This window comes from Chinchilla lanigera, unplaced genomic scaffold (assembly GCF_000276665.1).
Source record: "Chinchilla lanigera isolate Chin_1 unplaced genomic scaffold, ChiLan1.0 scaffold00048, whole genome shotgun sequence".
In the NCBI taxonomy this organism is placed as follows: Eukaryota; Metazoa; Chordata; class Mammalia; order Rodentia; family Chinchillidae; genus Chinchilla; species Chinchilla lanigera.
Window position 1 is genome coordinate 5,287,338 of NW_004955449.1, and position 22,214 is coordinate 5,309,551.

The window sequence follows — 22,214 nt, forward strand, 5'->3', positions numbered from 1 at the left end:
TTGTACTGAGGGGCCTTTCCATGATGTGCCTTAGAATGCTCACTGCCTCCCATCCAAGGAGAGGCTGTGTGTCAGAGAGGGTTTTGACACTACAGCCTTATTCAGATTTGTACCCTTATTATTTTTTGGCAGATATGAATCTGTAGCCATAACATTGTTAATGTGTTTATTTGAGATGTTGCTCAAAAGGATGGGAAGACAGAAGAGACTTTCTTTTTAAAACTTGAGCAGGTTTCTCCCTCTGCTTATAATGTCATTTTTAAGTGGAGCAAGGCATTTATGGCATGTGATCAAATGCCAGAGTGGAAAAAAAGAGCACTGGGCTTCTACTCTCCCAGGGGGCAGGTGTCTTGGCACAGAATCACCTGCCCACCGCAATAAGCAAACCACAACGTTTCAGTGGCTTACAACAGCCAAGGTTATGTGTCACTCAGAGTCAAGCGGCCCTCCTCTATCCGAAAATCATTCCATCAGGAACGCATCATCTTCAGCATTGCCACGGCACAAGAGAGAATTGTTCTTAACTTTCCTGTCTGGAAGTGACAGTTGTCATTGGAGTTGACAGCCCGTTGGTTGGAACTAGTCACATGACCCCATCTAATACAAGAGAGATAGGGAAATGCCAGGATGTTATCTCTATCACAGTTTACCCTGGTACTACTACATGCCCCTTTATGCTTTTCTCTCCCTTAAAGTAGAACACCTTTAACCCCTCCAAAAGTATTGTCCCACGCAGTAACTGAAACCAGGTGTTCTGGATGCTAGACAATCAACAGTCAGGACTTTGTCAATTCCAAGTGTGGTTCCTGTTGGTATGGAAATGGCATAAGCTGATAGTCTAGTTTTATCTGGGTCACTTGCCCCCAGGAGTGGTAGAACAGGCAAGCAGAGTAGAAATAAACATTTCCATTTGGAAAGAAAGAATTAGAGATTCGTCACAACCACAAGTTGACATAGGACCATCCTGATTTGTTTGCTGTCCTGGTGGAATTATTAGTATAGTAGCATTGCTTTGACTCTCAAAACTGAGCTAGCTTGGAGAGTAAGTTATATGCCACCCTGTGCAGATACTGCAGAGGGCTCTGAGTGGGGAGTGCAGTAGATTTGCTTATCCTGACACACTAGAGGAGGAGCTCCTCCTTGTCCCTGACTGTACCCTTGGGCAGATTTCCTTGTCCATTTTCCTCCGCAGATAAGGAGGGAACAGGAGAATATGCCCTTGTTAGGGGCTGTATAGCTTTCTAAACCCAGTTATTGCTTGTAGAATGTTAGGCACCCAAGGGTTTTGGTTTTTTTTCTTAAAGTCTTGAACAATCATAGTATTTTAGATTATTTGGCCATATAGCTGTCTCAGGACTCTGTTTGACTTGCATGCTTCCAGTCTGTTCTAAGTTAATAACCTTGCTCCTCATTCCTTTTGAGACACAGATCTGAAATCTGCCTTATTTCTTTGCTTGCTTTCTCTACTACACCTCCACGTTGCCATTTACTGTGAGCCCATCTAGGAAACTGGACTGTGGTTTTACTGGGCCTTTGTGTCTCAAAGCCTGTTAAACTTTAGGTTCTTACTCTTTCTCTTTGGAACCTGGATGCACCTTTTCCCACTCTGTGAATTTGTGGACTTTTTCTTTCATTTCTGCTTATAAATCTTCCAGTTCTTCCCTGAGTTTTTATGCTGCCTTTCCAAACTCAGGTTATATCCCCCAGTGCACACTGCTGACATTCTGTTTTCTAACCCCTCCTTTACATTGTCAAGCTCAGTATGTACATGACCGACCTTCTAATTTTCCTAAGGGGACAGCTTTACCAAATGCTTTGTCATTGCATTACGCAAGTCTCCATCTTTTCTGCCACCGATATCTGTTTCCTCATTGCTTGCCTCCTGACTCTTGAACTAATGCCAGACATTTTAGATTTTTGCTTTGTAAGTTCCTTACTTCTCTCATCACTCTGTATTATTCAGGGTAATTAATACTCCCCGGTGCCCAGGTCCCACAGATCCCAAAGTCTTAGTGATGTGACCCAACAAAGCCTTCTTTCTCCTCACTAGCAAGGCCAGGGCAGGTTGCACAGCGCCTCCGTCGGCAGCTTTGCCACCTGACATGCCTGGCTGCCAAGGTTGCTGCCGCAGCTTAAGAGACACAGAGGACACATGGGTTTTTTAGTTGCTTCAGCCCAAAGGTGACCTGTGTCTCTTCCAACTCACAGCCTATTGGGTAGAACTAGTCCCATGGTCCCAGCCTACCTGCAAGGGAGACTGAGAAGTGAGTATTTACTTGGTGAGCAGTGATTGTCTCTGCTGCAGGGGGAAGCATCCTGGTTCACAGGAAAAAAGGGTTTGACTTAAACTTGTTCTTAAATTACAGGTAGACAACCAACTCCTAAGCCTTGTACAGAACATGAGTTTAAGTGCAGAAATGGACATTGCGTTTCAGAGCTCTATATCTGTGATGATGTTGATGACTGTGGAGACCGCTCTGACGAAACAGGTTGCAGTAAGTAGACGCTTATTTCCATACGCCAGCGTGGTGACTCAATCAGGCTCACTCAATTGAAGCATGAAGAAACAGAAAGCGGACGAGAGCCACTACCTGTCGTTGAGCACAATGATACAGTGCTGATGATGGACATGGGTTCGTTCATTTCATCCTGTAGTTATCCTGTCAGTTAGGTAGCACTGTCCCTTTTAAGATATCCACAAATGAGCCGATGAGGTAGAGTTGAAGAAAACTGGCCAGGTCTATGGTCACTGAGAGACTGAGTTGAAATGTGGACTCTCATCTACCTAACTGCAGAGCACGTCCTCTTCTCGGTGTGCCTCGTAGCACTTTAGAGCTACATATTTTATTCGTCTGCACATGTTTTTTCACCTTAAACCAAATGTGCTGTCCTTGACGCATCTGAGGGGAGTTGATGAAGGTGGGAATGCCACGGGGACATGGAAGGAACACTTATTTTTAACGTAAAAGGGAGATTTTGTGTTAGAAGAGGATGATGGACATAACCAAGGGATGGTCCTCTTTCAGTATCATGATGGAAATGTCAGAATGACATATTCCTCCTTCCCACTGTTGTAGTCCCTTAATAGCCCTTGAAGTCCTTTTTTGTGCCTGTCTGATTAGCTGCCCAGGTTGCTGTTCTCATCTGCCGGTGCTGAAGTTCAGAAGGCTTAAGTGATGGTGTGCTTGAGGCCACATAGGGTGTCAGAGGCAGATGTGGATCGTGATGTGACCAGACTAGGAGAGCTGGCCTCTGTTCCTACGCTGGCACATCCTGACCTCTGCAGGCCTCAGTTTCCTCCTAGGAAAAAAGAGAGTTTTTGACACTTCAGGAACCTTAGACTTGCCTCCATGCACTTTCAAGTTCTGAGACTTTTTCAGTTTACTTTTAAGGCATCCAGAGAACTTCATGGAAATGTTTCCCCTTTGTGAATTACAAAGGGCCCTGAGTAGCCAAAGTCATTGAATTCTGAATAACCAGAGTTGGCCTGCTTAGTATGTCCTACACCTTCTAGGAGGGACTTAAAGTTATATGATAAAGTGACTTGATTAAATTATTTTTTAAAGTTAAAAATGCCTTAATTTTTTATTCCTGGTACAACTACTACAATTTACAGGGCAATATACCTGCTGTAATGAAAAGAAAGAAAACGACAAAGCTACAACAGATAAAAGACCCCAGGAATGTACATCTAACTGACACTACCTTGTATTAATCAGTAGCCGCACTTTTTGCAAACTGTGGCAGTGACAGTCCTGATCAGAAGGGTTTCCTGTTGAAGCTGCAGTAACTTTTCTGACTAAGGATCATTGTTCCTTCTGTGGCAAATTTTTACAGTTCCTCTAATGCATTTGGGATGACGGTCTCAAAGTAACCTGCAGCTTTCCTGACAACTCCTTGCTCTCTCTCCTGCTAAGAAGTGTAGTCCTTTTCTGTTCCATAATTTGATTGCTGTTGTCCACTATAATTTCCAAAATCATTATAGTTCCCACCACCACCATAGTTACCACCACCAAAATTTCCTCCTTCTTTGTCACCGTCATATGCTCCTCCACCACCATCATATCCACCACTTTGGTTTCCATATCCTGGTCCACCACCATCATACCCTCCTCTACTACTGTAACCAGGCCCACCACCACAGTTTCCACCATCACCTCCAAATCCATTATATCCACCATCACCTCCTCCATAACTGCCTCTGCTGCCACCTCCTCCACCACCATAGCCTCCTCTTCCACCAAAGTTTCCTCCATGACCCAAAAGTTGCCAGGTCCACCTCCACGACCTCTTTGTGATCCAGCAGACTGCATCTCTTGTTTAGAAAGGGCCTTTTTCACTTCACTGTTATGCCCATTAACAGTGTGATATTTCTGAACAACAATTTTATCAACTGTATCATGATCATCAGAAGTTACAAAAGCAAATCCTTTCTTTTTCCCATTCTGCCTGTCTTCCATAACTTCTACGGTTTCAATCTTGCCATATTTTTCAAAATAGTCTCTCAAATTATATTCTTCTGAATCTTTAATACTGCCAGCAAAAAATTTTCTTCACTGTTAGATGGCACAGGCTTTACTGAATCCTCTCTAGAAACAGCTCTTTGGCTCCATTACACGCCCGTCAGCTTTGTGTGGTCGAGCACACACTGCTGCATCCACCTCTTCCACACAAGAGTAAGTCACAGAACCAAAGCCTCTGGAGCGTTCTGTTTGGGGATCTGTCATTACCACACGACCGTGTGCCCCATTTCTCAAAATGTTCTCCTAAACTATCACCCGTTGTTTCAAAGCTCAGACCACCAATAAACAGCTTCCTCAACTGCTCTGGTTCCTTTAGATCATGGCCCTTCTCCCCCACCCCCACCCCACGTGGCAACCATGGTGGCTGGAGTTGGCTGGGGGCGACTTGGTGGCGGTTTTACCTCCATTTTGAGACCAACTTGATTAAATTTGAAAACATGAATGTGACAGAATTTGCAAAGCTGGATGGCACATTTGGGTTCTGAGCCCCTCCCTGAGACTGATATGTGAACAGCTCCAGGAGCTTAGAGTATTTGCAGTTTAGACTTTGGTCAAACACTGGTTTCTCCTTTAGTTGCCCATGCCAGCAAAAAGGGCTTACCATCAACTACAACACTTTCTATTCGAATGGAATTTAATTAAATCAGGGCTTATTTAAAGGAAATAAGTAGCATGGACATCAACATGGGTGTAGAAGTGGTTCCTTTCAGATAATAAGCAGATGTGTGATATGGAACTCAGTTTTATTGCTGTGGACTATTCATTCGACCTGGCATAGAATTCTTACTTACAATGCCAGTTCTTGGGTACTGCCAATCCGTTCCCTTTCCTTTCTGTGTTTTCTCCTTCCTCTTCTTTCTTTTCTCCTCCCTCTCCTTCTCTTCCCTCTCCCTCTTTCCTTCTCTCCTTCTTTCCCTTCTTTTTCCCCCTCTTTCTTCCTTTTATTTCTTCCTATTCCTTCTCTTCCTTCCTCAACAGGCTCACTGAAGTATCCAAGATTTGTTTCCTATTTTAAAAGTTGAGGTGTACAAAATGATCTTTTGGTAAACATAGCGAAATGCTTACAATCGCCAGGCCAGTGATCATATTATCATCCCTCCTACTGTTGCTCCCGAGTAAGACCTATTGGGAAAACAAGTTCTAGTGTGACTGTAGAGAGACATCCTCTGAAAACGAGCCCCGTTGCGTCAGAGGCTTGCTGTTTGCCGTGTGCACTCCAACGACAGTGGTCCATTGAATATCATTATGCTGCATTTGTGGATGTTTTTCTTTCTGTGAATCTCACTGACTTCACTCTGTTCAGACTATATAAACTGACATAGTCATTATGCCTCAAAGGACCACGAGTCCACATCAGTGTATACTGTGCCAGACAGAGAAGTGGAAATTGTATGGATTTGAGCCAGGAGGTTCCAGGTTCTTTGACTAAAATAGTCAGGAGCCTGTGGTGAAGAGAGCTTTCACTTAAAGGCAGACGCAACTTGACTTCTTGTAGAGAGAACCACTGTCCCCTCCCGCTTTTGCATACTCACCTTTGTCAGCCTCTCTGTAAGACCTAGGCTTGGAGGTAGGTGGACAGTAAGGATGAAAGAAGCAAACTGATAAGAAAGACAGAATTGAAAGCCAGATGGACCAGGGATTTAGCTCAGTGGCACAGCACCTGTCTGGCAAGTGCAAGACCCTGGGCTTGATTCCCGGTACCAAAAACAAAAAGCAAAAACAAGATGGCTTGGATAGATCATCTGAATATTTCTGAAGCTCTTGGTACATCGTATATGTTGTAAACTTCCTTTCCATGTACACCAACTCATGGTGCTAACAGCAATTATACAATAGCACTGTGCATTTTGCTCCAGCCAGGCCAACACTTGAGACATATATATCAAATGGTTAATGTTTGGCAAATGATAGTCCTCTTACAACTTTATAACTTCCTTCTATTTGTGGTTTTGTCCTAACCTGCATCAGTTCCTCTTACTTAAACATCTACCTACCTACCTGCCTCTCTAGAATACAGTGAAAGACAGCAGAGCAGGTGGTGATGGTTGACCCTGGCTTCATAGTTGTAGGCTCCAGAGTTGGTACCGAGGGTGAGTGGGCAGTGCTGTAAAAATGGAAAATTGCCTCAGTAATCTAATATCACATACATCTATATAAACGGCCCTCATGTCATTCCCAGAAATGAGAGTGCAGATGCCCCCCCATCCTCTCCAAGGTTCTGGAAAGGGGTCATTTTAAGATGACACACAGTTGGTTATAAGCAGGTGCTCCTTCTACAATAATACTGAACTGTTCATTTGTGGCTGATCCGGCTTGTACCTTTCATTTGTAATGCTGGAATTTTGTTTCTCAGACATAGGTAAAGACCGAACGTGTGCTGAAAAGCTATGTGAACAAAATTGTACCCAATTAAGTGAAGGAGGATTTATCTGCTCCTGTAGAACTGGGTACAAACCTGGTACTTCAGACAGAAACTCCTGTCAAGGTAGAGTATATTTTCCAAGTTCTCTACCAACTCCTTTTTGTTAATCCCCACTTCATTCCCTTAGTGGGTCTAAACTTAAGGTTCTCAGTCGTTAAAATGCTCAGTAATACAATTGTTTTTCTCCTCTGCACCCATGCTACCTTGGCAGTACCTAGCTAAGGGCTTAGGAATGGCTTGTGCTCAGTAAGGTCTGTGCAGTGGAGATGAACGATGAAAGCATCGGTGATGATGGATGCTTATGGATTAGTACTGGAAGTCAAATTTAAAAATATAAACAAACATAAGGTGTGCATTCTTCATCTTATGTCAGACAACACGTATTTATTGCACACCTACTTAGAGGAGACATAAATTGTTTCCCTAGAGTGTGGCATTGGAAGGTAGTGAGATTGTCAGTGATGAGTATGATTTTAGTATCATTATGTGAATTTACTGTATCTAATTCAAATGTCATACTCAGATGATTATAAGAATTCTTTTGGCTACTTACACTTTTAAGAACTCAATTGAAAATCCAAATCAGTGACTCTTGTTTCTGAAGCTAGTTAGCAGAAGCAAATTGATATGAAGTAACGAAGTAACAACACTATAGATTCTTTCTGAAGCAAATATTTGTTTGGCCACAGCTTCCTGAGTGGAAGCAAGATTGTGTATCATTCTGAGCAAGATCTCAGATGGATACTGCTTGGTTCCACATCCCAGGTTTAATGCTTACCAGACACGTTTCTTTACAAAATACTGAACCAGTCTGTTACTTCTAGTATAAAATGGAGCTTCATAGTGTTATAAAGAAAAACGAATAAACTCACCTATAGTAGTCCCCCTAATGGGTATACTTTTAAGACCCTGAAACCCATGCGTGCTGTGCCACACTCTATATGTGTTTTCTCTGAAACCTATACCCAAACAGTGTATTTTCCTACATGTACATGCCATTAATGAAGTTTAACTTATAAATTAAGCACAGTAGGAGGTCAACAATTAAAAATAAAGTAGAATAATTATAACAACATAGTGTAATAAAATTTATGCCAACATGAAAAAAAGTTTGCTCAGCTGTTGCATGAAGTCATACTGCTTTAGTGAAAACACTGTCTTCCATTGCTGAGCAGCATTAGTGATAGTCCATACCTCACAGCATGTGCAGCGGTATCTGAAACTTAGTAAATGTTCCAGGAATGCTGGTACCATTGCTTATTTTCAGCCGCGCTCTCGTGGTCCTCATTGTTTATGCATATGGATGAGAACAGGAACAGATGTTGTGTATTTGGTTTTATTTTGCTTGTAGACATCAATGAATGTGAGGAATTTGGAGTTTGTCCCCAGAACTGTCAAAATACCAAAGGAAGTTATGAATGTTTCTGTGCGGATGGCTTCAGGTCTATGAGTACCCACCAGGGAGAGCGGTGTGCGGCTGATGGTATGAGGGGCGCCTTGGGATCACCCGGCTTTTGGGGAAGTCAGTGCTGGTGAGCGTGATCTATCAGCAAACAACCTCTGACTCTCAGAGTCTTAGTTTTCACTTGCAGGCTACTTCTCTTCCAACACCGACCCAGCCTCTCTCCTTCCTTCTGTCTCCTCCCCTGCCAGTTTAAGACACTGCTACAATCTTTCCACAGATAGGTAGGAATTAACACAAGAGTCAGACATAATTTATTATTCTGGATTTAGCCTTCTGTGCCCCTTGATAAAAGCTTCAAAAAGTGGCCAAGATGTTACCCTCCAGAAACTTGCCACAGAACTCGGTCGCAGAGCACAAGGAGCTTGACGAGGTCTTCTGGCTCCCACTCCACTGAGGTCAAGACCTGAAGCCACGTGACTCAAGATGGACACAAGATACACTGAACTGGGGCAAATCAAGGGCGCTCTGCTGCTGTGTTTCCCTGCGTCAGTGTTCACGGGCTGCTGAGCACAGACAGAGAGGAGTCTGGTTTTTCAGAACTTCAGTCATTAGTTTCACATTTTAGGTTAATGTTAGTATCTGAGAATCAGGCCACATAAAAAGCAGCAATGAGTGCTGGACAGGAAAGACCAAAAAAAAGAAAAAAAAAGAAAAGATGTAAGTGATGAGAGGTATTTTATTCTAAATTTCAGAGATCTGATGTAAATCAGCATATCCTAACTAAAAGGGGCGAGGTCTTTATTTTGAATTTAAAGATTGGGGCCAGGTGTGGTGGCACACGCCTGTAATCCCAGCACTTGGGAGGCTGAGGCAGAAAGATCGTTGCGAGTTCCAGACCAGCTTGGGCTACAAAGTGAGCTCCAGGACAGCCTGAACTGCATAGCGAGACCCTGTCTCAAAAATACCAAAGGGGAAAAAAAATGAATTTGAAGATTGTACTGGAGTGTAAGAAACCTGGATAAGAAGATAGCTTTTTATTATATAAATTAAGGCCAAAGTGGGCCAAAGTGGCTGTTTAATATATTCATGGAAGTTGGGGTGCTAAGCCTACTAGCATACTTTAAATATGTTGTCCTCCAACACTTTTGACAGTGACAAAAAACTAAAGTGAAGGCATTTAAACAGTTGGCCTGGTAATTAAACAGCAAATTTAAAAATGTTTGAATCTTTTCACTAAGGAGAGGACTGAAATAAAGTAGACTATTCATATAAAATATAATATCAAGATGGAGAAAATATATAAAATGAACTTTTAGAAGTTACTTAAATTACACTTGATTGACATGGTAAGTAAATTTGAAAAATTCTTGACAAGCATCTTGGGATGAGTCACCATTCAAAGAGCTGCTTTAGGTAAAGAGAATTTTTTAAAACATCAAGAAAAGAGCTGTTTTTTTCCTCATTCGCTAGACTCTAAGTTGGGTCATGGAGATGATTATCTGCTAGAAGAATCATAAAATCTGTCAGTAAGGAGTAAGGAAGGAACTTCTTGGTAAACTTAAAGTGAGTCTGTGAGTGTTGTATTTCTTTTTGTCTGTTTTAATGTCAGTGTATAATGGGGGAAATTCAGTGGAAATGAGGTTTCTGTATATCAGCCTCAGTCTTGCCTAAACCCCTGCTCAGGACATGTAGTAAAGAACGATAATAGCCACAGAGAAACATCAGCTCGCCACCTGAAATAGGGACAAGAATGTCCACAGTCAGGGCTTTCGCAGTCCAGGTGATAAGCAGCTTTATTTATTAACAGAGACAGTCTGATTCCCAGCCATCCTCATGATTTGTAAGGAGAGGAGGTACCTGCTGGGCACTTTATATCCTACTTTCTATCTTTAAAGTTCAGGTAGAGCTCAAACAGATCAAGTAATGTGTTTTTTTTTTTTCTTCCAGGAAACCCTCCTTTGTTGCTACTGCCTGAGAACGTTCGAATCCGAAAGTATAACCTTTCTTCTGAGAAGTTCTCAGAGTATCTTGAAGACGAGGAACACATCCAAACTATTGATTATGATTGGGATCCTGAGGGCACAGGCCTAAGTGAGTATCAAGTTCGGCATGTGCTGTTGATGGTGATTGGCTTGATTGAGTTTTGGAGTTTTCAACTTTATTGAGTTGAATTTGGAGGAATTTTTTTTTTTTTTTTTTTTTTTTTTTTTTTTTGAGACAGGGTCTTGATACGGAGCCCAGGCTGGCCTTGAACTCACAGTTACCCTCCTGTTTCAGCCTCCTGAGTGCTGGGATTACAGGCATGCATGGAGAGAATTTATTTTTTAATGGGTGGGTTTTGTGGCACAAATGGAAAAGGAAGGTCCTCCTACCCAGCATGCTCTAGATGCCTTACAGTGGCCTTGGGTTCCTGCCAACTTGCCTGAGTTTTCTCTGAACATTCTTCCCCTATTTCCGTGTATTTTAATACCTCCTTGTCCTTGCTCAGACAGTTCCTCTTCTGCTTTGCCATTATACACTTGGGGAGTGTCTGCTGAGTCTTTAAACTCCCAGTTCCAGTGTCACCCTCTCTGTGACATCTGTAATTCCTCCTGGCAGTTTCATGGGTGCCCACACATGTGCCTGTAGCATTTTGTACCTTCTACTAAAGGACATGCTACCTTGAGTTATAGAGCTAGCTGTCCATATATTTCTCTCCCTATCCCCAAATCACGTGCTCTTGGGAGACAGATCGTATCTAATTCATCTCTACATGCCTAGCACTTGACCTAACATCTAGCACAGTGTATGTCTTAGGTGCTCAAAAAACATAGATGAATAAAGGAGAAAAATGAGTAATGCCTATTATTGAGCCTCTGTGGCTAGGTGTGGTCTGGGGGAGGTGATAGTAGGATAGGAGTCAGAGAACTTAGCATCTTTGCGTAAACGTGTGTCCTCATCTACTAGATTTATGACCTTAAGCAGTTATAACAGTTTCCTGGATCTTCATTTTTTTTTTGGTCTGTAAAATGCATGTGGTAATCTTATTCTTCATACCTACCACTGATGGTTGTTTTGAAGTTGATGTGAAATACTTTGAAAAATAATAATAATAATAATAAATAATAATAATAATAAATAATGTCAGATTTATCATTGTATTTCCATATATTCATGAAATAATGAGATGAAATAAACTTTTCAAGAATGGTGTATATCTAGGAAGCAACAGGTGGTACCCCATATATGCTTAGAAAGTCACCTAGGCTTTTAAAATACCTCCTGTGTACCGTCCTTTAGTGTGTACATAAAAAAGGACTTCTCATCTGCATGGCTCATTTTTTTCCACTCATATTGAGTATAATGTTAAATTCTCAACAGCCTGACCCGGTTTATCTATGCATTCTGATTTAGACCCTAGACCTTGACCCTAATGAGGATAAGGAGGCTCATGGCCAAAATATATTTTAATGAATTACTTTCAAATAGAGAAGGCTAAGAAAATATCAAGAAGCTATTAGTTGAAGCATTTGCACGTACTAGCTCAAATTTGATGAGTTTTGAGGTTTGCTCATATTGACATAATTAATTATTAATTTAAGAAAAATGAAGAAGAAGAGAGGTCAGTAAAGAACATTACTTCACTTGATTAGACTCCGGCTCCTTCCTTCCTTGATGCTCCTAACATGAACCTGGCTGTGTCTTCCTCTCCAGGTGTCGTCTATTACACTGTGCTTGCTCAGAGCCCCAGGTTTGGTGCTATCAAACGTGCCTACATCCCCAATTTTGAATCCGGCCACAATAATCCCACACATGAAGTTGACCTGGGCCTGAACTATATAATGCAGCCAGATGGATTAGCAGTGGACTGGGTTGGAAGGTAATTTTGATGCACGTCGCCCTCTTGCCTGTTCTGTCTTCCTGGCCAGAACACTGTACTGCTCATCGCGGTGCTTGAGCTCAGCGGGCCCAGGTGCGATGCGCTTCACCCCTGGTGCAGCTCAGCAGTGCTTGGCTCGCCCTGGCCCCAGCAACCATCCCTGCTGACCCCTGTGTAACATACATTATACCATTTCCTGTATTCTGTGTGTGCCATGGAAAGGTTTGGGAAAGATTCTTTATGATATGAGGAACACCTTTATTTTCCAGCAGAATTCTGGATTCCAAAATTAACTTTCAGTATGGTGGGACATGGTTCATTTTGTGAAGAAATAAGACAACTTCACCATTCTCCAAGCAAAGCAGTTGAGATTAAACATTATTCTGTATTGTAATTATTTTGGAGAAGGACGATTGGAAATTTGACTTTTCTTTGGGTTGAAGTTAATGGAGATGTCAGCTCTGTTCTGTGCCTTTGGACTTTTTGGTACTTTCTGACCTTATTACCTCATTTAGGAACCAGAACCACATGATCCCTCGGTTAGGTTCCTAAGCAATTCATCAGGTAGATGCATTGATGCAAATGGGCATGGAGAAGTTGTTCAGCTCCTTCCTCCAGGAGGAGGCTTGCATTGGAGTGACCCATCTTGGAGATTTCATGCAAAAGAGCTCAAGCAATTGTACAAGAGAACTCAAGCAATTGTACAAAAGAGCTCAAGCAATTGTGTAGCCTTGAAAATGAATGTAGAATGGAAAAGTGCCTGCGAGGGAAGCCTCCGCGCGGCTCCTGCCCTCCCAGAGTGTAGCCATCTGTAGTTTCCGCCTTCTACCAAACTCGTCTGGTGTTCTTGAAGACTTGAGCTTCTCTGAAGAAGTTAATAATTTCCATTATTCTATGTGTGCCATGGAAAGGTTTGGGCAAGGTTCTTTATGATATGAAGAACACCTTTATTTGCCAGCAGAGTTCTGGATTCCATGCTTTCGACTGGATTCTCCTAAGATTATAAACACATGTGTAGTGATTTTTTTTCTTAATTGTACTGAAGTCATCCTTCGATTTTTTAATTTTTTTTATTTTTTATTTTTTTAAGAGCGGACTGCATAACTTTTTAAAAGAATTATAGTCTTCCCTGGGATCATTACAGGTCCAACAATTTCTGATGGAGAAATTCCTCTGAGAACATATCTAAGAAGTTAATAAGATCTCCGCTGTGCTGCAGGCTAATGGGGGATGCACCCCCACACTTTCAGTTAGGAAAAAGGAACTCAGAGAACTGTTGCTGAAGTCCAAAACTTGAAACTCTAGATGTTAATTCTTCCTCCTAAAAACCAGTTGTGCAGTGTCAGATCTGACTTGTTGGAAGCTTTACCTCTTTCTCAGCCTTAATGAATGAAGGAATTAATAACCTGAGAGAGCTCTTTCTGCTTATAATTGGTATGTGGAGCTCTAGAAGTGGAAATGAGGGTGGGGGGCCTTGCTGAGTTTGTTGCTTTGAAATGTGATGTCCAGTCATCACTGGAGCTCACGCCAGTTCCCTATCAATTCCAGTGGGCTTTTTACAGAGGAGATGGACTCGTGGGAAGTAGGAATTAAAGGACCAGCCCAGCAATGCCCATGACTTCTACTCCAAAAATGTCTCATAAAAGACAGCTGGGTCCACACCATGACTGAATGTGGTTGATTCGCTGCATTGGCTGACCAGGCTAGAGGCCCCTGCATTCCTCACACTCCCATTCCTCGCTCTTCCAGAGATGTCCCCATGGCTGAAGAGCTTGGGCATTCCTGACAGGGGCTCTGTGCTCTGTCTCACCCACCAGAACTTCAGAGCCAGTTTTTTTGTCTTTACCGTTCTTCCCCAGAAATGACGAGTCTGTGAACTTCCTAGTGTTTAACTTTGTCTCTCTGAATTCAGGCATATTTACTGGTCAGATGCCAAGAACCAGCGGATTGAGGTGGCCAGACTTGATGGAAGGTACAGAAAGTGGCTGATCACCACCCAGCTGGATCAGCCGGCTGCCATTGTTGTGAATCCCAAGCTAGGGTAAGTGCTTGAGGGGATCTTGAACATTCTAGATACTTTCCACTGGATTCTCATAAAATTATAAACATGTGTAGTGATTTTTTCTTAATTGTACTGAAGTCATCCTTCGATTTTTTTTTTTTTTTTTAAGAGTAGACTCCATAACTTTTGAAAAGGATTATAGTCTTCCCTGGGAGCATTACAGGTCCAACAATTTCTTATGGAGAAAGTCCCTTGAGAACATATCTAAAAATTTTCCTGGTTACAAAAATTCTTTGTCTAGACTTTAAAATTCTTTGCTTTAAGTGAACGTTTCGTCAGAATTGTTTTTCCTTTCATTTTGATGTTTTAAAAAATAACTTGTTGTCCAGTGTGGTGGTGCATGTCTGTAACCCCCTCATGGGAAGGCTGAGGCAGGAGCAATGAGTTTGTGACCAGCCTGGAGGCCATAGTGAGTTCAAGGCCAGCCTGGGCTTACACAGTAAGATCCTATCTCAAAAAACAAATCAGAACCAAAACAGTAAGTCATTCATTGAAATTTAGCTAGGGATTTGGTTGTATTTCATTGAACGTAACTGAACATTTATTTTTAAAATATGCAAATACATAAAAATATGTAAATATTTTTGTAGAAATGGTCCAATTTGTAGTTTATCTATAAATCTCCTCAGTGTGAGAATTAGTTTTGTCATTTTCCCCTGCATTTCAAAACATTATTTTGGATATTTCGTTTAGCCAGTGCATACTGAAACTTTCTTTCTAAAAAATTTTTTTGAGTAGTCCCAAAACTTCCCCTCTTTCGACAGAACCAGTATGGTCCTTTGTAGGTATGCCAAGATCAGTATATAAAGCATACGAGCTATTATTTTCAGTATGTTGTATTCTATATTAAATTATACAGTCAGAAACACAGCACTGACACTGGGGAAATACTTGCCTGGTAAGATTAACCCGGTAATTTTGACTTGTCCTCAACATCCGTCTTTGCTTCGTGTGTCTCACGTGTGACGTCATTGGAGCACAGAGGTGCGCCTTGTCTTTGGTAAAGTCAATACACAGTGTCGCTTCGTGTCCAGGGCTCTGGGAAAAACTGCTGATGGATTACAGTGTTGGTCATGCTCAGGGTTGCAGGGAAGCTCCACAGGGGGACACTCAGCAATGAACAAAACTTCTGTTCCAGGCTTATGTTCTGGACTGACCAGGGGAAGAAACCGAAAATCGAGTCTGCCTGGATGAATGGCGAACATCGCAGCACCCTGGCGTCCAAGGACCTGGGCTGGCCAAACGGCCTTTCTATTGATTATTTGAACAGTGACCGCATCTACTGGAGTGACTCCAAGGAGGATGTTATCGAAACCATGAAATACGATGGCACCGATAGGAGGGTCATTGTAAAGGAAGGTTAGAGATGATTTAGCTTTGAACATACTAAATAATGAATGAGTACATTTCTAGTGTCTTTACCCATGCTCAAGAAAGAATGCTAAAGTGATTTATATAGTTTCTTAGATAGCTGCTCCTTCACTCCCTGCTATGGAATTGTGTGTAATTATATGCAAATAAACCCACCAGCAATAACTAAATCTTTATTGTCCCCTTCATATAATTTTAAAGAAATGCTTCTCAGAAGCAGATATTGAAATAACTGAGAGTTTTGTTAGGATGCCGGAGGTGGTAATGGTGTGTTAGTCAGTGTCTAGCTCCGAGACACACCCCTTTCAGTGTGTTGGATTGCCCCCTACGCACGACTGGAAACATGCGGATGGAAATGAGTATTTTGTTATCTAGACTGTGGAATTGCAGTGACCCAGTCCGTACCACGTTTTTCCTTTCTGACCGGTGGTATTTTATGTTCAAAGGAAAGAATTTTTCTGAAAATAAAATGAGCAACTTGAAAGTTAGCTAGTACCCTATAAATTGGTGGCAGAGAGTGTACATTAATTTCTATCTCTGCGATCTCTCAGTATATTACTTTTGTGGTCACACGTACAGAAAATTGGCTTCGAAATTCCTGGCAGTTCAAGGCCAATGTGTTAGGGATTCATTCAAGCAGAGTAACTTCAGGCATTGAAGTGGTGCTGGGGTCTTTTCAGTAACCTGGTTTTGCTTTATTTTTCTGCTGGGGGTAAATAGCCATGAAGCCCTACAGTCTGGACATCTTTGAAGACAAGTTGTATTGGGTATCTAAAGAGAAGGGCGAAGTGTGGACACAAAATAAATTTGGGCAGGGCGTGAAAGAGAAAATGCTGGTAGTGAACCCATGGCTCACTCAAGTTCGGATCTTTCATCAACACAGATACAATCTGTCAGGTAATCACCGCCTTTGGAATAAGATGTTCATTGTCTGGAAGCTTTTATTTCAAAATAATGGTTATAGTGTTGGAAAAGGGTAGCAGATAATAATAGGCTTTTCTGTTGGTGCATGCAAGGGGTGTGTATGTATGCCCATGCAAACTTGTGTGGCTGGATGTTTAACCATTTTGACTGAAGGAAAGTAAAACTGGAAGTCAAATGAAATTCTCCAAACCACAAAACATTAAAAATAATTTAAAACGCTTCAGTCTACCTTGTTTGGAGTTATGGGTGTGTATGTCTAGGCCACAGAATGCAGCAGGTGCTAGACCCCTGCTAAATGCAACAAGGTGGGTTTCATGGAGGTCAGAAGTCTTAGTCACTGTAAAAATAGCAAGACCAGGCTACTCAGATTGTCTTGGGGTTCATGAGCCATCGTGTAAGATTGTCAGACATAGGCATTTCTATCTGCTCTCTGCTTTCTCATTTTCTTTTTCTGGGTCCTGCTACTTCAGGTGACCTGTGTTCTAATTCATGTTTCAGCATTGTTTGGAGCAAGGTGAAAGGGAAAAGGGAAAGGGAAATTTTTGAAGTGAGAAAAGAAAATAACTTTTACTAAATTCTGCATGTCAGATTCCCTCCATTGTATTAACCCAGACCTCTGTGGACCTCCATGGACCTCTGCAGAGGCAAGTCTGGAGTCTCGCAGTCAGCTAATGCTATGAGCCCTCTTTGGACTGAGACTGAGGCCTGAGATGCCCCACATTTAGTCTAGACCAGCAGTTCTCACATGTTAGCATGCATCAGAATCATCTGGAGAGTTTGTTAATCATGGATTGTCAGGCCCCAGCTATGGGGTTCCTGATTCAACATACCTAAAGTGGTCCAGCAACTTGCATTTCTACCAAGTTCCCAAGCGATGCTGTGCTGGTGCTTCAGGGACATGTTTTGAAAATCACTGCTCTAGTTCCTTGCTACTCAGCATATGGGCTGATGATCAAGAACATTAGTTTCCTGCAGGAGTTGGTTAGAAGTGTAGGTCCTCAGGTTTTAACCCAGACCTTCTGAGTCAGGGCCTGAATTTTAATAAGATTTCCCAGGTAGATAGACTATTGTCCAGATTAGGGGAATGATGAATCTTAGTGTAATATTTGGTCTGACTGGTCTCTTCTGAACCATCTCCAGGTGCTTAACACGAGCTAGTTTTTGAGGTACGCAGTGAACCAGATAGACACCCACCTTCCAAATCTGCCAGGAACAGAGATATGATGCCAGTAGAAAATATAAGTGGTATGGAAATGGGGTGGAAGATCCAGGGATAGACTGTGCCATTATGGTGGCTTGGCAAGGGTAGTAGAATACCTGAGGGTAAGCAGCTGGGAAACGTGTGTGCTGGAGGTGTTGGTGGGGCTGCCTGGGCTCTGCCATCACCGGGCAGACCCTTGGCCAGGCTCTTCATCTCCTATCAGGACTTAACTGCCGGCTCTCTTCTGTTTTCCAGTGTCCAACCCTTGTAAAAACATCTGCAGCCACCTCTGTCTCCTGAGGCCTGGAGGATACAGCTGTGCCTGTCCCCAAGGCTCCAGCTTTGTAAGGGACAGCTTTACAGAGTGTGATGCAGGTAGGAGCACCACCTGGGGCACTGTGGGGCCTTCAGGAGTCTGAGGAATCCCTGTGTACTGGGTCCTCTGCAGGACAGAGTGGGAGGAGCTAGAGGGAGGGAGGAGAGCCATGGAAATGGGACTGGAATCCCAGGGTTCAGACAGAGCACACCTAGAAGTTCCGGTGACTCCTGAGAAGTATTTGCTGCCACTTACAGAGATACAGATGTGTTATCCCTGAGTCTGCAGTTGCACTGTTTGCAAAGAACTTGCAAAGACTGAGTTTTTCTTTTTCTTTCCTTCACCCCACCCTGGGTCCCACAGTTCACTCAGCCTTAACTTAACTTGACCTGACAAGAGCGTGTATGGTACAGAGGGGAGGGCTGGGGCTGGGGATTTAGCTCAGCGGCAAAGCGCCTGCCTGGCAAGCACAAGGTCGTGAGTTCGGTTCCCGGTACCGGAGAAAAACCCAAAAAAAAAAAAAAAAAAAAAAAAAAAAACAGAGGGGAGGGCTAGAGGAGGCTCCCAGCTTGTCTCACATGCTCGCTTTGGAATTTTGGCACCTGAGAAAGATGCTGTATTCTGAAAGATACACTACGTTGCTGGGAAGTGAAGACCAGAATAAACAAACTGGTTTAATTCTCTTCTCTTCTTAGCAAGAACTTTTGTCAAGGACTCTGCTAAATTAAGGAGTTAATAAGTAAGTCACAGGAACAACTTGTGTCCCTAACTAGTACCCTCTGCTTAATAAGCATGTTTCAAAAAAAAAAATCACTGTGCAGTCCATCCTGCAGTCCATTTTGTGGCTAACACCGCTGGGCCTTCCAGTCTGCACTGATGGGAAAATGAAGAGCGTAATCACCTTCCACCAACAGTGGGGGCAACTTAAACAAGGATCCTTTTACTCATCTCAAGTGGACTGAAGTTAGCAGTTTTGCAGGGTAAACTCAAGAGGAAAAAACTGCTTCCTTTCTCCTCTCTTTCTCTACCCTATGCTCATCCCGACATTACTGGGGAAATATTGGGAAGACTACAATATTTTGAGCAGTATTTTAAATAATTTCAGCATTGGAGGTGTGTTCTATACTGGAGATGGGTCGTTCTGACATTTATTGCAGTTTCCTGTTACAAAAGAGGCATGTATGAATTGTCATCGCACCTGCTACTTTTCTCACTTAAATTTCTTGCTTAAATTTAAAGCTTTTCATTTTACAAAGTAACTGCATTAACGCTGCAGCCATTCTACACAGGACTTTGGTTGGGTATATGAGTTAATTAGACAACTCAGTGTCTATTGCGAGCCTTCTATGTGGTAGGCATTGTCCTAAGTACTGGACATCACAGAAATCAGCAAAATGGACACATCACCTGCTCTCATTGATATTATTTTCAAACAGGACAATAAATAGAGAACCCAGAAATGCATATTGGGGCCAGGTAGGGAAGGTACCAAGGAAACAAGGAACAGGGGGTAAGAGAAGTGGGCGGGGTGGGTGGGGCAGCTCTTTTAGATAGAGTCTTTGGGAAGGGCTCTCAGGCAAAGATTTTGAGTAGAGTCTCAATTTGAAGGACTGAGCCGGAACAGTAGCCAAGTTCCTGACTAAAATATGATACTCACTGAGCATTTTCTACTCAGGAGACATGGAAGCATCACTGACCCATCAGGCACTGCCAGGGCGTCAGAGGGGGCTGAGTGGGGGGCAGTGCTCCGGAGGACGGAAGTTTAGCAGCTGTTACACTGCTGTCCCTCGGGTGTCTGCGTGTCCGTATCTGTGTGTCTGTTGGCTGATCTACTGCTGGTACTCCGGGGCCTCTGGCTGCAGTTTTGAGGTGTGCCTAAACCAACTTGATCTTAATCAGTGCTTCACAGAGGAGAGTTTGGGAAAACTTCATGCAAGAACGTAAATGTCTTAAAGAGATTTTCTTGCCACAGCTTCTTGTAACTATTAGGCGTCTCTCCACTGTTTTTCTCAGGGGTGATGGTGCTATAATCTGCCTCTTTCCAGGAAATATATATGACTCTCCCCAAAGATCTCTTATTGATGAGGACATTCATGTTGTGTGGGGGCAGGAGGCAGCTAGGCAGGGAGACTCACCCTTGGGTGCCTGCCCGGCCAGCCCCGCGGATTGCGTGGCATGGGCGCACTGTGTGTACCTGACTAACAGACGCACGGCTTTCCCTCTCCGCAGCCATCGAGGTCCCCATCACCATGCCGCCCCCGTGCAGGTGCATGTACGGAGGAAGCTGCTATTTTGATGAGAATGACCACCCCAAGTGCAAGTAAGTCTGAATGTTGAGGTCTGGCCTCAGGCCTTTCTCCTTCGGGGGAAATTTGAGGCCTTACATTTGCCAGACAAACAAGCACAGGCACCTGGCCAGTTCACTAATCTTCACGTTTCAACCGGCTTGCCCTCCCTTGGGCAAGACCACAGAACACTAAGGCTGTGCCTCCAAACTTTAACCTGCGTAAGAGTCACCCGGGCATCTGGTCAGAATGCCCATTCTCTTGCACAGTGATCCTGCACGTCCACCAAGCTCCCGGGCAGTGCCACAGTAGGGGGCCACCTTTTGGGGAGAGCTGACTTGCAGGAAGGGCAACATTCTCCCGCTCACTGGGGATGATGGATTGCAGTCGGGGTGTGGGGGGACAGCTGTCGGCAGACCTGTTCTAATGCAAGGCGTCGACGACAAGCAGAAAGACTGAGGCAAGGACTTGGGAAGCAGGCTGTTGGGAATGGGCGCCAGAGACATAAGTGTCTCTAAAAGTATTTACGGAAAGCACGTCAGCGGAAAGAACACCACGGCCGCGTCCGAGCCTGCTCTCTAAGGAAGAGCTCCACAGAGCTGAGGAGACTTGGCTAGGTTTATTTACAGGCTGACCCTGTAGGCGCAACAGCTACTGCGCTGAAAGTGGACTGACAAAACCAGAGCGCTGTTCTTTCTGCCCGTCATCCGTGGCAGGTGAAACAAGCTGTGCAGGATACATGGTCTGCTAGCATGTGATGCGCTGCACCAAAGCTTTCTCTACGGATGAATGTTGTTACCTCACAGTGGAGTCTAAGGCCACAGGGCCAGCGAACCACTCTCCCTTCCCTTGCAGGTGTGCTGGTGGCTACGCCGGAGCTTACTGTGAGATCGGGCTTTCCCAAGGCCTCCCTGCGGGAACAAGTAAGTTTCAAGGATGCGAGCAACCTCGAAGAGCCCCTGGCCCCTACGTGGAATGCTGTATTGTCTAACCCCGTCTAGTTCACCCCCCCACCCCTTCAGCTTTTAAGTTTGATGGCTCTGCTTCTCTGAGTGCTGATGAGCTCTCTGCCCCTCCCTTCTGTGACAGCAGCAATGGCAGTGCTGTTGACGTTCCTCCTGATCATCATCCTGGGCGCGCTGGGAGCTGTGGGATTCTTCCATTATAGGAAAACTGGCTCCCTCTTGCCTGCTCTGCCCAAGCTGCCAAGGTCAGTTTCACTATGCAGAAGATGGATTTTTAGAAGCCTGTGTGAAGGTGACCATGTGAATAAATAAATTTGAAAAAGTGTAACACTCAGTTCACCTATTGTACAGAAACGGGAAGTAGTGATTATTCAAAACGGTGACTTCAAGTCACACACTTGTCGTCAAGTGCTTCTGGGGAGCTTGGGTGACAGACTGCGTTTATAGTTCTGATGATTATGCCCGCCAGTGGGCCTCAGGTCAGCCTGGAGCAGGCGTGGCTGTGTGTCAGCGCGGCTTTGCTCCTGAAAGTGCCCTGCCTGGCCCTCCTGTCCGTTGTGAGCATTTGGGAAGTGCTTCAGGGTTTCCAGGTAGACAAGGGACTTTACCGTGTTCGTTATGCGCACGCTCAGGGTGGATTGTACCTTTCATTTAAGTAAGACTTAGCAATGTGGAGGAAAGGGAACTGTTGCAAAGGTTTTTAAAAACACGACCCTGTTTTTGGTTACTTGGCAGCTTAAGCAGTCTTGTGAAACCCTCTGAAAATGGAAATGGGGTGACCTTCAGATCAGGGGCGGATGTTCACATGGACGTTGGAGTGTCTGACTTTGGTCCTGAGTCTGCTATTGACAGATCCATGGCCATGGTGAGTGGGGTTTCCA

The 22,214-nt window shown here is 43.6% G+C and overlaps 1 protein-coding gene and 1 pseudogene across 1 annotated transcript in view; one reads left to right on the forward strand and one right to left on the reverse strand.

Moving 5' to 3' along the window:
* Lrp2 (low density lipoprotein receptor-related protein 2) overlaps positions 1–22,214 on the forward strand; it is a 159,778-nt gene that overhangs the window by 132,229 nt on the left and 5,335 nt on the right. The window contains exons 64-76 of the mRNA XM_013518692.1: positions 2,367–2,495; positions 6,877–7,008; positions 8,297–8,428; positions 10,298–10,441; positions 12,044–12,209; positions 14,122–14,250; positions 15,410–15,630; positions 16,363–16,539; positions 18,023–18,142; positions 20,313–20,403; positions 21,224–21,291; positions 21,458–21,578; positions 22,069–22,198. Coding sequence (XP_013374146.1) covers positions 2,367–2,495; positions 6,877–7,008; positions 8,297–8,428; positions 10,298–10,441; positions 12,044–12,209; positions 14,122–14,250; positions 15,410–15,630; positions 16,363–16,539; positions 18,023–18,142; positions 20,313–20,403; positions 21,224–21,291; positions 21,458–21,578; positions 22,069–22,198 — 1,760 coding nt within the window. The remainder of the gene's footprint in view (positions 1–2,366; positions 2,496–6,876; positions 7,009–8,296; positions 8,429–10,297; positions 10,442–12,043; positions 12,210–14,121; positions 14,251–15,409; positions 15,631–16,362; positions 16,540–18,022; positions 18,143–20,312; positions 20,404–21,223; positions 21,292–21,457; positions 21,579–22,068; positions 22,199–22,214) is intronic.
* Positions 3,818–4,933, reverse strand: LOC102029808 (annotated as a pseudogene).